The sequence below is a fragment of the Rana temporaria genome, chromosome 4 (assembly GCF_905171775.1).
Source record: "Rana temporaria chromosome 4, aRanTem1.1, whole genome shotgun sequence".
Taxonomy (NCBI): Eukaryota; Metazoa; Chordata; class Amphibia; order Anura; family Ranidae; genus Rana; species Rana temporaria.
The window spans coordinates 273,987,160-274,000,688 of NC_053492.1; the positions used below are offsets into that span (position 1 = coordinate 273,987,160).

At 41.1% G+C, this 13,529-nt stretch overlaps 1 protein-coding gene across 1 annotated transcript in view; it reads right to left on the minus strand.

Moving 5' to 3' along the window:
• Positions 1 to 365: 365 nt before the first annotated feature.
• Positions 366 to 13,529, minus strand: part of CEP85L (centrosomal protein 85 like) — a 198,250-nt gene continuing 185,086 nt past the window's right edge. Inside the window, exons 11-13 of the mRNA XM_040350312.1 lie at positions 7,701 to 7,808; positions 5,050 to 5,263; positions 366 to 1,722 (exon numbers count right to left, since the gene is read on the minus strand). Of these exons, the coding sequence (XP_040206246.1) occupies positions 1,559 to 1,722; positions 5,050 to 5,263; positions 7,701 to 7,808 (486 nt within the window). The 3' untranslated portion in view covers positions 366 to 1,558. The remainder of the gene's footprint in view (positions 1,723 to 5,049; positions 5,264 to 7,700; positions 7,809 to 13,529) is intronic.

Below are 13,529 nucleotides of genomic sequence, written 5' to 3' on the forward strand. Positions count from 1 at the left end.
TTAGGTCACACTTAACCCCTACAGCGCCCCCTAGTGGTTAACCCCTTCACTGCCATTGTAATTTTCACAGTAATCAGTGCATTTTTATAGCACTTTTCGCTGTGGAAATGACAATAGTCTCAAAAATGTGTCAAAGGTGTCCGATGTGTTCGCCATAATGCCGCAGTCAGGAAACAAAAAAAAATCACTAGTAAAAAAAAAAAAAAATTATTAATAAAAATGCCATAAAACTATCCCCTACTTTGTAAACGCTATAACTTTTGCGCAAACCAATCAAACGCTTATTCTTCTACATATTTTTGGTAAAAAAAAATTGAATAAGTATCGGCCTAAACTGAGGAAATGGGCAAAAAACTGTCTCTTCGTTTTTTTTTGCTGGCACCTAGCATCCTATTCCTAAAGGTAGCACTATAACCCACTGCTTTTCTTCAATCAAAGCGGTCTTTCAATAAGCAACTACAAATTTATATTTCTGTACCTCCCTTGAGGACACTAAGAAACGTTTTTCTACAGAACTACAGTTTTTCTAAAAATCATAATAAACCTTCTATGGTATTCCTTCTTTAATAAAATAATGCATTGGAGTGTTTATACTGCTTTGCTGTATTATGACCTATTTACACTTCATGTATTTTTAAGCAAACTTAATGTGTATTTTACTATGCAGTTTATGCGTTTTAAAAGCGTTTTCTGCATGCGCAAGAAAATGAAGAGTTGAGAACAACTCCACTGAAAATTGTGATACAAAACTGTATGCAGGAAAGTGTGAATGGATCCTTTTGATATTTTCTGTGTCCAAATCATTGCTAGAGGTGATGAAGATATGCTGTAAAAACCTTTTAGGCAGAATGATTACTTTAGGCTGTGTCAGGTATACATGGTGAAGGCAAGCATTTTTTGTCTGGAACCAGTATTTAGGAAAGCTTTATCTTCACTGGCATCAGCTGGGGTGAAAATAAACAAAATGATCTGCCTCATGCAGGACAGGCTTGCGTTAAACCCTGTTAAGAATTGGCTTTCCATGCTTTTTCAGACACTTTGTACCCTGAACACATATACCGGTAAACCTTCAATTCCTTTATATATCAATAGACTACCTCTGCAGGCTAAGCAAATGATACTAATAGCATATACCGGCCATCATAGCTGCATCAAAGCATTAGTGAGAGATGTACAGAGGTTTCTTAAAACATTCCTTTTACATAGCATTTTCTTTTTCTTTCACCCGCTATATGAGACATTTTTAGGATGGCCTTCTTAAGCTTCCATCTACATCCACGAGTGTTCTGTTCAGTACTTTATAAAAAGGTATGGCATGTGCTCTACGCAGTCTTGTCCATTGTTTAGTTATGTTATAAAAAGAAGAGAAAAATCCAGACAGGTTACTTCATGCTGAAAGAGTGATGAAATGTGAAGGGGTTTCTTGAGAAAGCACCTCAGGTGTGCTATGCATAGAGTATGTACCAATTTCATATAGCTCCAAGACTGAAACGCAAGTGAGGAGCCTGAAATGTAAGTGACCGTAGTTCATGAACATTTAATGAGAGATCTCAGTTAGTCACTGGGTGATACAGTTATCTCCCATATCCTGAGCATAGCAGTCCGACAATGTAGTTCTCAGTTCATCAATGTCTCTGCGTAACTGATGTACATCTGACAGTTTCTGGGTGAGGGCCTCAGTGCTGTGAATGCCGACTTCATGTTCCTCGGAGGAGTTGACCGCTGTGGAAAATAAAAGACCCAATGTAAAAATCAGGTAATGTTTGATCAGATAGCAAGTGGAACAGCATTAAACATCTACTGACATAGCTTGTAGCAGTGTGCAAGGTATGGACGTACAAAGTATTTACTCATTCCTAAACAGATAACAAGCCCTCACTGACCTCTGTAGCTGCAGGCACTGTCCTGGCTGAATACTTAAAAGTGGTAGTAAACTCAACATTTTTACTTTCCTCCTCTTAAATATAAACAACGTACATGGTGTTTTTACATTCTAACATTGCATTCTTTAGAGGTCGAGCGATCTTCAATTCAATGACGTCACCAGAGCATGCGTTTCTTAGTCGCAATTCATGGCATGCTCTGTGGGCCGTTTGTCCTTTCTGTAGGATGCCGTGCCTAAGACATCCACCTCCCCTATCCATGCGTCCGGCCCCTTTCAAAACAAATTCAGGACAAAAAACACCTGCCGCCACTGATTGCAATACTGTGAGTACATCCCCCATTCATAACTTAACCACCCCATGTGACCGTCTACACCACTAGGGGGTGTAATTATTGGCACTGATCACGGGAGTTATGTTCCTATAGTAACTGAAAATCAAAGCAAAGCTGGCTAGTTCATAACACGCATTCACAAGATTATGGTCATCATCCTAGAGACAGGGCGGAAGTTGGATAAGGAAGTGAGATATATACGTGAAAGTAAGCAAAAACATGGGATTTTTTTGGCAAAGAAAATAGTGATGTTCATTGTAATCACTTCACCTATTGCCCTTATGTTTCTTTCCATTCATGGTGGCTGAGTTTACTACTGCTTTAACAGCTTTATTAAACTAGTCTAGTCTCTATCCCAAGTAGTGATTTGGCAGCCTTCTAATATAAGCACTGATCACCTGTTGTGAGAGAGTGGGTAACCGCTCAAAGAGAACCAGGTAATCTGATTCCTGTGGTCCGAGCCAAGGGTGCAGGCAGTGCAATCAAAATGCAGGTTAGGATGAAGGAAAAAAGGTGGGACAGCCGCACTCCAAAAAAACTCCTCCTTTAATTAAAAATCACAAAATACATGCCACAGCAAAAAACAGCACAACAAAAGAAAAGCTGACGTTTCGCACTATGCCTTAGTGCTTCTTCATAGCTATGAAGAAGCACTAAGGCATAGTGCGAAACGTCAGCTTTTCTTTTGTTGTGCTGTTTGTGCTAATTAAAGGAGGAGTTTTTTTGGAGTGCGGCTGTCCCACCTTTTTTCCTTCATCCTAAACTGATCACCTGTTATTTATATTAGAAAACTGGAAGGTTACCAAGTCATTGCTGGAAGAGCAGACTCAGATAAAGCTACTAAAACCCAATCACCTGACTAGAGCTTCTCTGTTGTGAAATTTGAGGATGCATTATTCCACAGTGCCTTCATCTTCATCTAAAAAAAATAGTTGTAATCTTATACTATACTGGTTTTCTATGCCAGAAAGAAGTGGCTTTGAGAAGAAACAGAACAAATATATATCACGTATAATAATTGAATTGTTTTTCACATCTGGAGTCTTTATTCACAAACGAAACACTTCCAAAGCAGATACTTTTGACTGACTGTCAATAAACACCTTTCAGGGCTTTAATAGCAGCTGAAAGCCACGTGTGCATCAATCACTATCAAGCTCCATCTGGATGCCTTTTACATTACCTTTAAAGTTCATCTGAAATGGATACAGTAACAAAGACTGGTGCTAAAAGCACGTGCCACTCTGCTTAATGGAAATGCTTGCAAATACAGGCGCACACAAGTCACCTTCCACATTGAACCTCATGCAAGGCTTTGCCCACAGCTACGGATTTGATCATCTCTCTTTATAAAACAATGCATATCCATCCTTCAAGCTACAATTAGATGTGACAGGCTGCGTCAGCTGACAATGTAAACGTATTCTTGGCTATTATTACAATTGTTAACCTTAAAATATATTCTTATCTTATTGGTATAACATTCATGCTTATTATGCTATATTCTATTGTCGTATTACAAATATGTATCCCTCTGATAGACATCTCTATTTTAATCACTTAATGAAGCTGGCCATACACTGTACACATTTTCCGGAGGACAAGTTGCATTTCCCTTACGTCGATAAAATCAGTGCAGTGTTGTTAGATGGACTTTAAGTAAGCAACACCTTAAAGTGGACGCCACCCAAAAGGGGAAGTTCCCCTTTACGTACCCCCCCATGGCCCCTCCCTTGCCACTTTTGGCATGCAATTTTTTTTTCAGGCGTGCAGGTACCTAGTTTTAACAGGAACCCGCTCCTGCTTCCGCTTGGATCGCATAGGCGACCTGAGCAGAAGTTCTCTGAAACCCCTTCCTCCCTGCAGTCATCTCGGACACGTCACAGGTCCCAGATGACTGCCAGACTATTCAGGGCACGAATTCTGTCTCTCGCGCATGCGCAGTGTGCACCCAGCTGTGAAGCCGCAAGCTGTCACAGCCAGGTGCTCACAATTAAAATGCCAGCGCCAAGGAGAGAAGAGGGAGAGCAAGGATTGCTCGTGTGACCACATCGCTGGATCGTGGGGCAGGTAATTGTGTGTTTATTAAAAGTCAGCAGCCACACTTTTTTTTAGCTGCTGACTTTTAATAGAACATAGAAACGACTGGAGCTCCGCTTTAATGTAGAACTTTAGCCAAAATGTAAAAATGGGCAAACAGGCAGGAATTTTAGTTAGCTGTCTGCCCTTGTACAGTGAGCCATTCTTGCCCAGCTCACTGTACAAATTCAGCAATGGCGAATCTGACTGGATGCCTGTGCATGCGTGGGAGTGACATCATCCCTGCCTGGCCAATGAAAGTGGCTGACAATCGAAACCCAGAAACCTGCCACCCAAAGATGACATCGGCTGGGTAGAGAGCTTTGGGAGGCTGCATTGCTGGAGCTGAGGAGAGTATAGTTCCACTTTAAAGCCCAACCACAGCTAACCCTTCTTAGGCACTTACAGTAGCAGTTTTATTTTCTGTTGGAAAAATAAAAAGGTTTAATCCGTACAGTTGTAGGCCATCATTTTGTTAGTTCTCCTGTCAGCATAAGTTAAGCCAACTCCTGTAACTGTCACATTTGCTAGACAGCTTGGCCTACGTGTAAATGTTGAGAACAATATCAATATTGGTATGTGAATATAATGAATACTGGCATTACAAGCACAGTTACCAGAATACATTGTTTTACTGAATAAACACTAAAGAAGGGAAAGGTGAAGAGAAGTGTGGCCACAGTGTAAAGACCACAGAAAAAAACGCTGTTGGAAAAATGACATTAATGCAGACCATAAAAAAATACCACTTACAGCGAATGCCCAAAAGCAGAGAGAGATTGGGCTCCTTTCCCTGAGCTCTTTGATTTAGAATACTGCAAAGTGCTTTCAAGTCAAACAGACAGTGGGACATTTCCTTAAACAGCTGCTCAGCCACCGGCATCTTCTCCGACAATGGTTGCCGGGACACAAGTAACTTTTCTAGCTGTTCACCCATTGAGCAATTCTCTTCTTTCAGCTTTTCATTCTGCAAAAGATCAAAGATAAATTGTACGATAAGTGATTATACATAGTCTGCTGGGCTGATGTATGCAACTTAAGTTGACTATACATGGCTGGAAATAAATCAACTAATTCCCCTATCCACGCTATCCCGGGCTTTCGTATTCAAGCAGCTACAGTGACCATGGCTGCCCAAATGCTTGAAACAGTGACTGCAGCTGATAGGCTTCAGTCAGTGTTCAGCTGATAATTTTCCACCGGGTTCAGTAATTTTTTCATTTACTTTTATCAAGCGGTATGGTGCTTGCAGAGCCACTCACAACTTGAATTTCGGGCAATTCAGCATGAATCTACCAAAATTTGAGTCGTGTATCGTCAGCTTTATTCATGCTAATCAGTTTCCTTTAAGGTCAAGGTATACAAGTTTGGCCTAGTATCAATGTTTCTAATATAGAGGCCAATAGGATTAAGAAGAACTGGGGGCACATCATCCACAGGCAGGCTGGTTCCAGCATTCATATTCCTTGCAACGGTAAGAAAATGAGAAGTATCTAAATGGATGTAACTGACAACACATGCACATCCTTATGCGGTACACACATACTTTATAAAGTAGGCACAAGATGAGAGGAGGCAGGAGCTGGAACATGTTACATGTTCCACCCTAAATACAGGTGAAACATGTAGCATGTTCCAAAGGTGAACGTGTCCTTTAACGTATAGACATTTTAATAGGGGTGTGGAGAATAGGGTGCTCTAGATAACAAGGAGACTTTAACAAACAGTACATGACTGGCTCTTGAGTTGTGATTAATGCACCACAGCAGCACTTCGGAAGAGGGAAGTACACTATAGGAAAAACAAAGCAGAAAAGAAGGTGCTTCTAAGGGCAGTAACAAAACACTTTATTAACAAGGAAGGAAGGGTTAAAAACACTTACAAGATGGAAGTGAAAAACAAGTATATCAATGAATCTATAACAACCAGCGGGATGCCTCCTGGGAGTAAAGACAGCTGCAGGTAGAAGTTCCAACCAACCAGCAGGGGTAAACACGGTGTCTCTGATCCAAGGTGGAGAGCCATGTTGTCAGGACCAGCATGGAATCCAGGCAACCAGTAGTGATGTCAGAGTGGGGGTACATGTTTTGGAGCATGCCCAGTCGCTCCTTCTTCAAACCAGTCGCTCCTTGAAGAAGGAACGAGTGGGCATGCTCTGAAACATGTATTGCACACTCTGACGTAATTTCCAGTTGCTTGGATTCCATGCTGGTCCTGACAGCATGGCTCTACTTACTGATTAGGAGATAGCATTAGTAACTATAGAGGAAAGTATATTATATTTACTTGTGTTCTTTTTTTTTTTTTTTGTACATTTACCTCCTTTTCAGGTCTAGGCCAATGACATCATACATCCCAAGAGTCTTCAGGAGGGATGGAGGGGTTTTCTCAGCTAAGCACACCCACCTGCCTGCATGCCTAAGCTAAAGGCAGATTAATTCCAGGACGTAAATGCTACATGAGTCATCTGCTCTTACTCAAGATTGCCACTGCCAGAAATGCTAAGCTGTGTTTTTCAAAGTGATTTCTCAGTAAACTAAAGCATGGAGACATGGAAGGATGGGGGAGTTTTCTTTGAATACTAAAAATTTTTAAATGTGCTCAGGTGCAGTGTAGTTCCGCTTTCAGTGAGAGATCCGAGTCTGCTGGGACAGCTGACATATCATCAAAGATGGCAAAACCTGCCAACAGTCTCAAGGCATTGGATGTCTACACAAAAGGAGGTTTATTAGGGTAAAAACATGCATAAAATATATTAAATGCACATATGATCTAAAGGGAAAATTGTTGAAATAAAGGGTCTGGCGACAGTCTCTTTAATAGTCATAACACTGCAATAAAATCCATTACGCTCAAATTACTGATTTTACAAGCTTGCTCCACAGCATGGAGAACTTCTCAGCAAGCCAGTAACACTATTTATTTTTGTTGTAGATGTACATGAATTACTTTGTCAAGACCAGACTTGTGTTTTACACTGCCAGGAAAATAAAATGTCTGGAAGCTGAGCTGCCCAGCAGGGTTTAATATAGGTGCCTTTACCTAGAAAACCTTATGTGTCACTGTCAATTAACTGAGATGGGCAGCAGAACGAAGCAAATGATGCAATGTGAAGGGGAAAGATGTAACAATGTGAGGGAGGAGAAGAAATGTTTACCAATGACAGTGGCTATAGCCAGCTTTATACACTGTGTGCCAATGAGCCTACAAAACAGATATTTATTATGTCTATGATGTAGAACACATACAATAAGCTGGAATATAGCACTCAGGCTTTACCCTTTACTAATCAGTAATTTCTAAAATGAAAATCATCAATCACCTATACATATATTTGTTTTCAGTTATAAATAACCTGCTCCATTTTGTATTGGCCAATGATATAGGTGGTCACAGTTACTTACTTCCAGGTATAGGGTGTGTAATTTTTCTGTACATTCTGATTGCTCTGCCATCTTCTTCTCTACTTCCAGTACACATGCTTTCTCCTGGAACAGCTTATCTCGTATTGCCTGCATAGAGAAAAAAGGAAAAAAATAAAAATAAAACACAATTATGAATATGTTGAATTCACAGGTTGCAAGCTTGATAAAAAAAATGCAAAACAAACTCAATCACATATTAAATGTGTCATGATGCACAATAAAATAAAGTTACAGTTCAGGTTTTAAAAAGTAAAATACTTTAATTAAAGTGACACCTGACCGGTCAAAAGATGCTTCTAAATAAAACAGTGCTGACCTGTTGAAACATGTTTTAGGCCTCTGATCTATCTCTGTGTTCTTGTGGAGGCCCTTGAATCCCCATTAACTCCTGCTGCTGTCAATCACAGCCAGTGAGCCAAAGAGGAGAGAGTGGATGGAGGGTGGACAAGCCTTGCTGTGTTTGAAAAGACACACAAAGCGCCGCTTGGGAGCGAGCCTGCTCAAGTGCCTCCATAGCAAGAGGCTTGCTATTGGGGGCACCAGGACAGCCAACTGGAGACCCAAAAAAAGGATTGGGGCTTCCGTGTGCAAAAAAATTAATATCTGTGACGTCACCGGACCAGTCAGAAGACCACTGGATTTAGGCTGGGCTCACAGTGTCGTGTGGAGCGGGTCACAGCAGGGGTCCGGTGCATGCCTGTTCAATGCTTCAGATCTGATTTCGGTACACATTTTTGGCTGAATTCGGACCTAAAACAGACCTGAAGACGAACAGGACTCCTGTGCAATTCACTCCGCTGCCATCCCGCAGATGTGTGAACCGGCTTAATTGAGAGCCGGTCACACTCTCCCGACATGCGAATTGGATGCAGAGAAAGCAGCATCCAATTCGCAATAGTGTGAACCCAGCCTTAAGGTATTCCTTTATTTAAAAATAGGTGTAGAGGGGGAATGCGTCTGTTTTTCCAGACATAAATATAGGCAAAAAATCTATAATTAGCAAGCAGTACGGTAAAATAAAGATGGCAAGCATTGAAGCCACTGATTTAAAATGACAGACAGATGACAAGCATTTTTAGAAAACGGACATCAGTGGAAACCTCCCCACTCCTTTAAGATACCACATTCCAATTGCCACAATTCTAACAGATTAGATTACAATCAATAGCTTAGAATAGGAAAATGTGCAAAACTCATCACTACAATAGCCAATTTTCTCCCGTGCTCAGTGTACAGGTTAGTCCTTTATATTGTGTGTGTGCGCAATATATATATATATATATATATATATATATATATATATATATATATATATATATATATATATATACATATACACACACATACATACACACACACACACACACACACACACACGTAAAGGTGCAGGGATTAGGCTCTGCACATTGACATAAAGATGCATGTGTTTTACCTTGCTGCAGGAAATGTACTCTGTACCACCTTGAGGCTTGGTAAACTAACCGTGATGTACATTTCTTGCTTTGTTGGCTTCTCTTCAAGAAAACCTCTTCTATTGCTATTAAGGGCACAGCTGTTTAGATCTCTATAGATTACCTATTAGCAGTGTTCTCCAAGTTGTTGAATCTCAAAAAGGCTGCTATGCAAAGGAGCTCATCTTGTAACCTGTCCACAATCATCTGCTTCCTTTTGTGGCCAAAAAATGCTTTATGCCAACTGGCAGCTAGTTGAATGTCCTGTCATTGCAACCCTCACTACCGACAGCTCTGGAAAAAGGGGAGTGGCCATACACATGCTCTTCAGTTTCTGAATTCTTCCACAAGTATGTAACTATTAGAACCTGTTCAAATTTTCAGGCATTTTAGCGATAAAAATAGTGCCTGTAAAGCGCCTCTCAAGCCACCCCAGTGTGAAACCCGACTGCTTTCACACTGGGGTGGTGCGCTTGCAAGACAGGATAAAAAGTCCTGCAAGCAGCATCTTTCGGGCAGTGCGGGAGAGGTGTATACACGCTCCTCCACCGTCCCTGCCCATTGAAATTAATGGGCAGCGATGCCGACGCACCTGCAAAGCGATTCGGTAGCCTCTTTTAGCGGAGTTAAAAGCGGGCCGCTAGTGGCCAAAAAAGCACCGCTATAACAGCGGTAAAGTCCCACTAAAACAGCAACGCTTTACCACCAACGCCCACACCAGTGTGAAAAGGGGTCTTAGTGCCATGGATGCCCCTTTAAAAGAAAGTTTTTCTTTTTTCTGTCTCAGAATTATTTTTTCACCATAATTACAGTATGTTGCCATGTGTCCTGTTTAGATGCAAAGGGCACTTAGATCCCTTTCCCACTGGGGAGCTTTTCAGACGGTTTAGCGCTAAAATTAACGCCTGTAAAGTGCATGAAAAAGTGCCTGAGTGCTTTCACACTGTAGCAGTGCGCTTGCAGGACAGAGGAAAAAAAAAAAAAATCCTGCAAGCAGCATCTTTGGGGCGATGGAGGATTGGTGTATACACCGCCCCTGCCCATTGAAGTGAATGGTGAGCTCTGCCAAGCAGGCGCTATTAAACCTTTCCTCGGCTGCTAGCGGGTTAAAAGCGCCCAGCTAGCGGCCGAAAAGCGCTGATAAAATTAGCGGAGCTTTACCGCTAATAGACCCGTCGCCCCAGTGTGAAAGGGGTTTCAATTAAGTTGTTCTTTAAAACCCAGCTGAAGTGCCAGGGGAAATATACACACACATACATAATATATATATATATATATATATATATATATATATATATATATATATATATATATATATATATATATATATATATATATATATATATATATATATATATATATATTGTATGTATTGTGTAAAGCAACCTCCTTGAGAGTAGAAAGTCCTGTACTAGACAGTGGAGAGGACAACTGTTCTCTGTGTGGAAGTAGCGGTCCAACGTGTCCCCCGCTGAGCCACAGCTAGAGAGCCCAGCAATCTGCAAAGCTGAAACGTCCTACTGATCGCTGGGCTCTAGCTATGACTTGAGCCGATTTACAAAGAAACATTACTGTAAAACACTTATTGTCCCCCTGACACTTCAACTGAACTTTAAATATGTGTAACCAAAATGTAGGCTGCTGTTGGAGGTCTCTACCTTGCATTTCAAGGCAAACTTCCTGCTTAGTATCAGCATGGGTTAGACATGCCACCTACTGTTATTATGGCTTGAATTTTATTAATCTGCATTTTGTCAAATCCTGACAAAAGGCAGCAAGTGTCTAGGTGGATCCCAGCTGTGTGTTATAGATTAACCATAAATGCCCACTAGAAAATATTTACAGATATAATCCTGATTCCACACAAAATACATACTGTGAACGCCCCCCTGTAAAATATTTAAAAATGCAAAACCTGATTTACAGACAAAATACCTAGTTAATCAAACGGCAAGGACAACTCTGTGCACTGGCAGGTAATTATAGGAATTTGCTCCACCTCAGGCAATGACTCTAGACAATGAATAATGAACTACACACCTAAATCCCTCTGGTTATTAATCAAGTGCTAAAAAAACACTTTCTGGTGGCGGTGTATGCATTCCTGCCTATCTACACAGTTCAGGTAGTCCCCAGTGCCATCGTGCTTTAAACTCAGCTCACAATATGAAGTATATTGATTTTTATAAAACTATTAAAAGCTAAAAAGTGTAAAAGTAAACCAGAAAATGCTGTCTCAACCGTTTGATGTCTTTCTAATGTGTTTATAGCAAAGATGGTTTACTCTTTAGTGATCAGAATAAAAAGAAGTGCTTTTCCTTTGGCTCTTTTTGCAGAATTTTGGGGAGTAAAACTAATACCGTAATAATTATTTTTTGTTATGTTGGAAAAATTCACCAACCTGGATTTGGAATGGGGAAAGGGAATAGCCGCTCCAGGTGGGAACCCAGACGAACATCCACCGTTGCAGACAACTCAGGTGCAGGCAATGCACTTAGCAAAGCAGGAACAAAGATGGTCTCTGGACAGCCGCACATTGAACAAATTATAGCCTTTATTGAAAAAAGGACAGCACTACAAGTCACAGCAACGTAAAATAAAATAAAACCCAACACTGACGTGTTTCGCACTAACACTAGTGCTTAGTCATGCTATGACTAAGCACTAGTGTTAGTGCGAAACGCGTTAGTAGTTGGGTTTTATTTTACGTTGCTGTGACTTGTAGTGCTGTCCTTTTTTCAATAAAGGCTATAATTTGTTCAGTGTGTGGCTGTCCAGAGATAATCTTTGTTCCTGCTCTGGATTTGGAATGCATGATAAGCCTTGTTAAAAATGTTCAAGAGACATTAAAAGCAACCACACAATGGCCACAAAGAGGCATGAGGGTATAATTTTACTGAACTTCCATTCTGCTTGATGAGATCTAAGCAATTAAAGTAGAACTATAGGCACTTTTTTTTTTGGAGTGCAAGGGTGGGTTATAACACCTGTCAGCCCCTCCGCCCCATCTGTGTCCCATTGGGGAGATTTCCCTTCCCGTCTTATAGCCATAACAGGAAGTGAGAGGAAATCCCTTGGGAACCCCCAGGTCACCAGAACTACTGTCCCCGTTGGAAGATTTCCCCTTTCAATGATAATGGTAAACAGGACAAATAGAGGGGGAAATAGCCGGACAGATTGGGGTGGGGAGTTCCAAAGGATGAGAGAGACACAGTAAGAGTCATGGAGGCGAGCATGGGAGTAGGTAATGAGGGGGCTAGACAGCAGGAGGTCTTGGGCAAAGAGAAGAGGCCATTTGGGTGATACTTTGACATGAGTTTAGTGATGTAGCCTGCTGGAGATTTGTTGATAGCTTTGTTAGTATTTTGAATTTCAGTTGTTGGGCAAGCAGAGGCCAGTGGAGAGAATGTGAGAGAGAGGTGGCAGACACTGGATAAGTCTGGCAGCAGCATTCAGGATAGACTGAAAGGAGTGATCTTATAAAGGTAGGCCAACCAGGAGGGAGTAATAGTCGAGGTGAGAGATGAAAACGGAGTAAATCAGTAGCTCTGTGTGGTCGTTGGTTAAGAAGGGGCATATTTTGGTGATGTTACGATGGTTTGGACAGAGACTGGCTATGGGTCCGAAAGAGAGGTCAGAATCCAGGATTCCACCTAGCACCCTGGTATCTGAGAAGGGACCAATGGTTGTGCCATTGATCGTGAAGAAGTCAGGAGAGGGGTCACAGGGGAGGGAAGAAATAAAATTAGCTCAGTTTTGGAAAGACTGCAATTAAGGAAGTGATGTAACATAGTAGAGCAGCTAGCACTTGCCCCTCCCTCTTTCAGCCATACAGGAGATTACAGGGGTCTGATGACAAATGTATGTTTTGTAGCTCAGCATTAACACAAACCTCACTAGTGATCAAAAAAGCATAGCTCATTTCAGGTGGTCATTTTAGGTCCCACAGGAGTAAAACACACCATATACTTTGTATTACAGTAAAACCTTGGTTTGACAGTAACTTGGCGTTTTGTCAGACAAGCAAAATTATAATAATTTTTTCCTTTATCTATAAGCGATGTCTTGATATACAAGTAGCGCCATGTCACAACTGAGTATAAAGGAGAAGAGAGGCGCCTCTAAGAGTAGCAATATGGTTACATTTAATGAAGGTACAACATTTAGCAACTTATTGCTACACTTAGAGGCTCCTCTCTTCTCTTTTATACTCTGTAGCTCCTGCTGGATTTGCTTCTAATCCCCTTGGGGAGGCTTCCATTTGTGGATGGACATTTTATGGTTGCACAACCTATCACATTGCTAAAATCTTTTTATATGAACTATAAAACTGAAGGACCCATGAATGGTTGTGGAA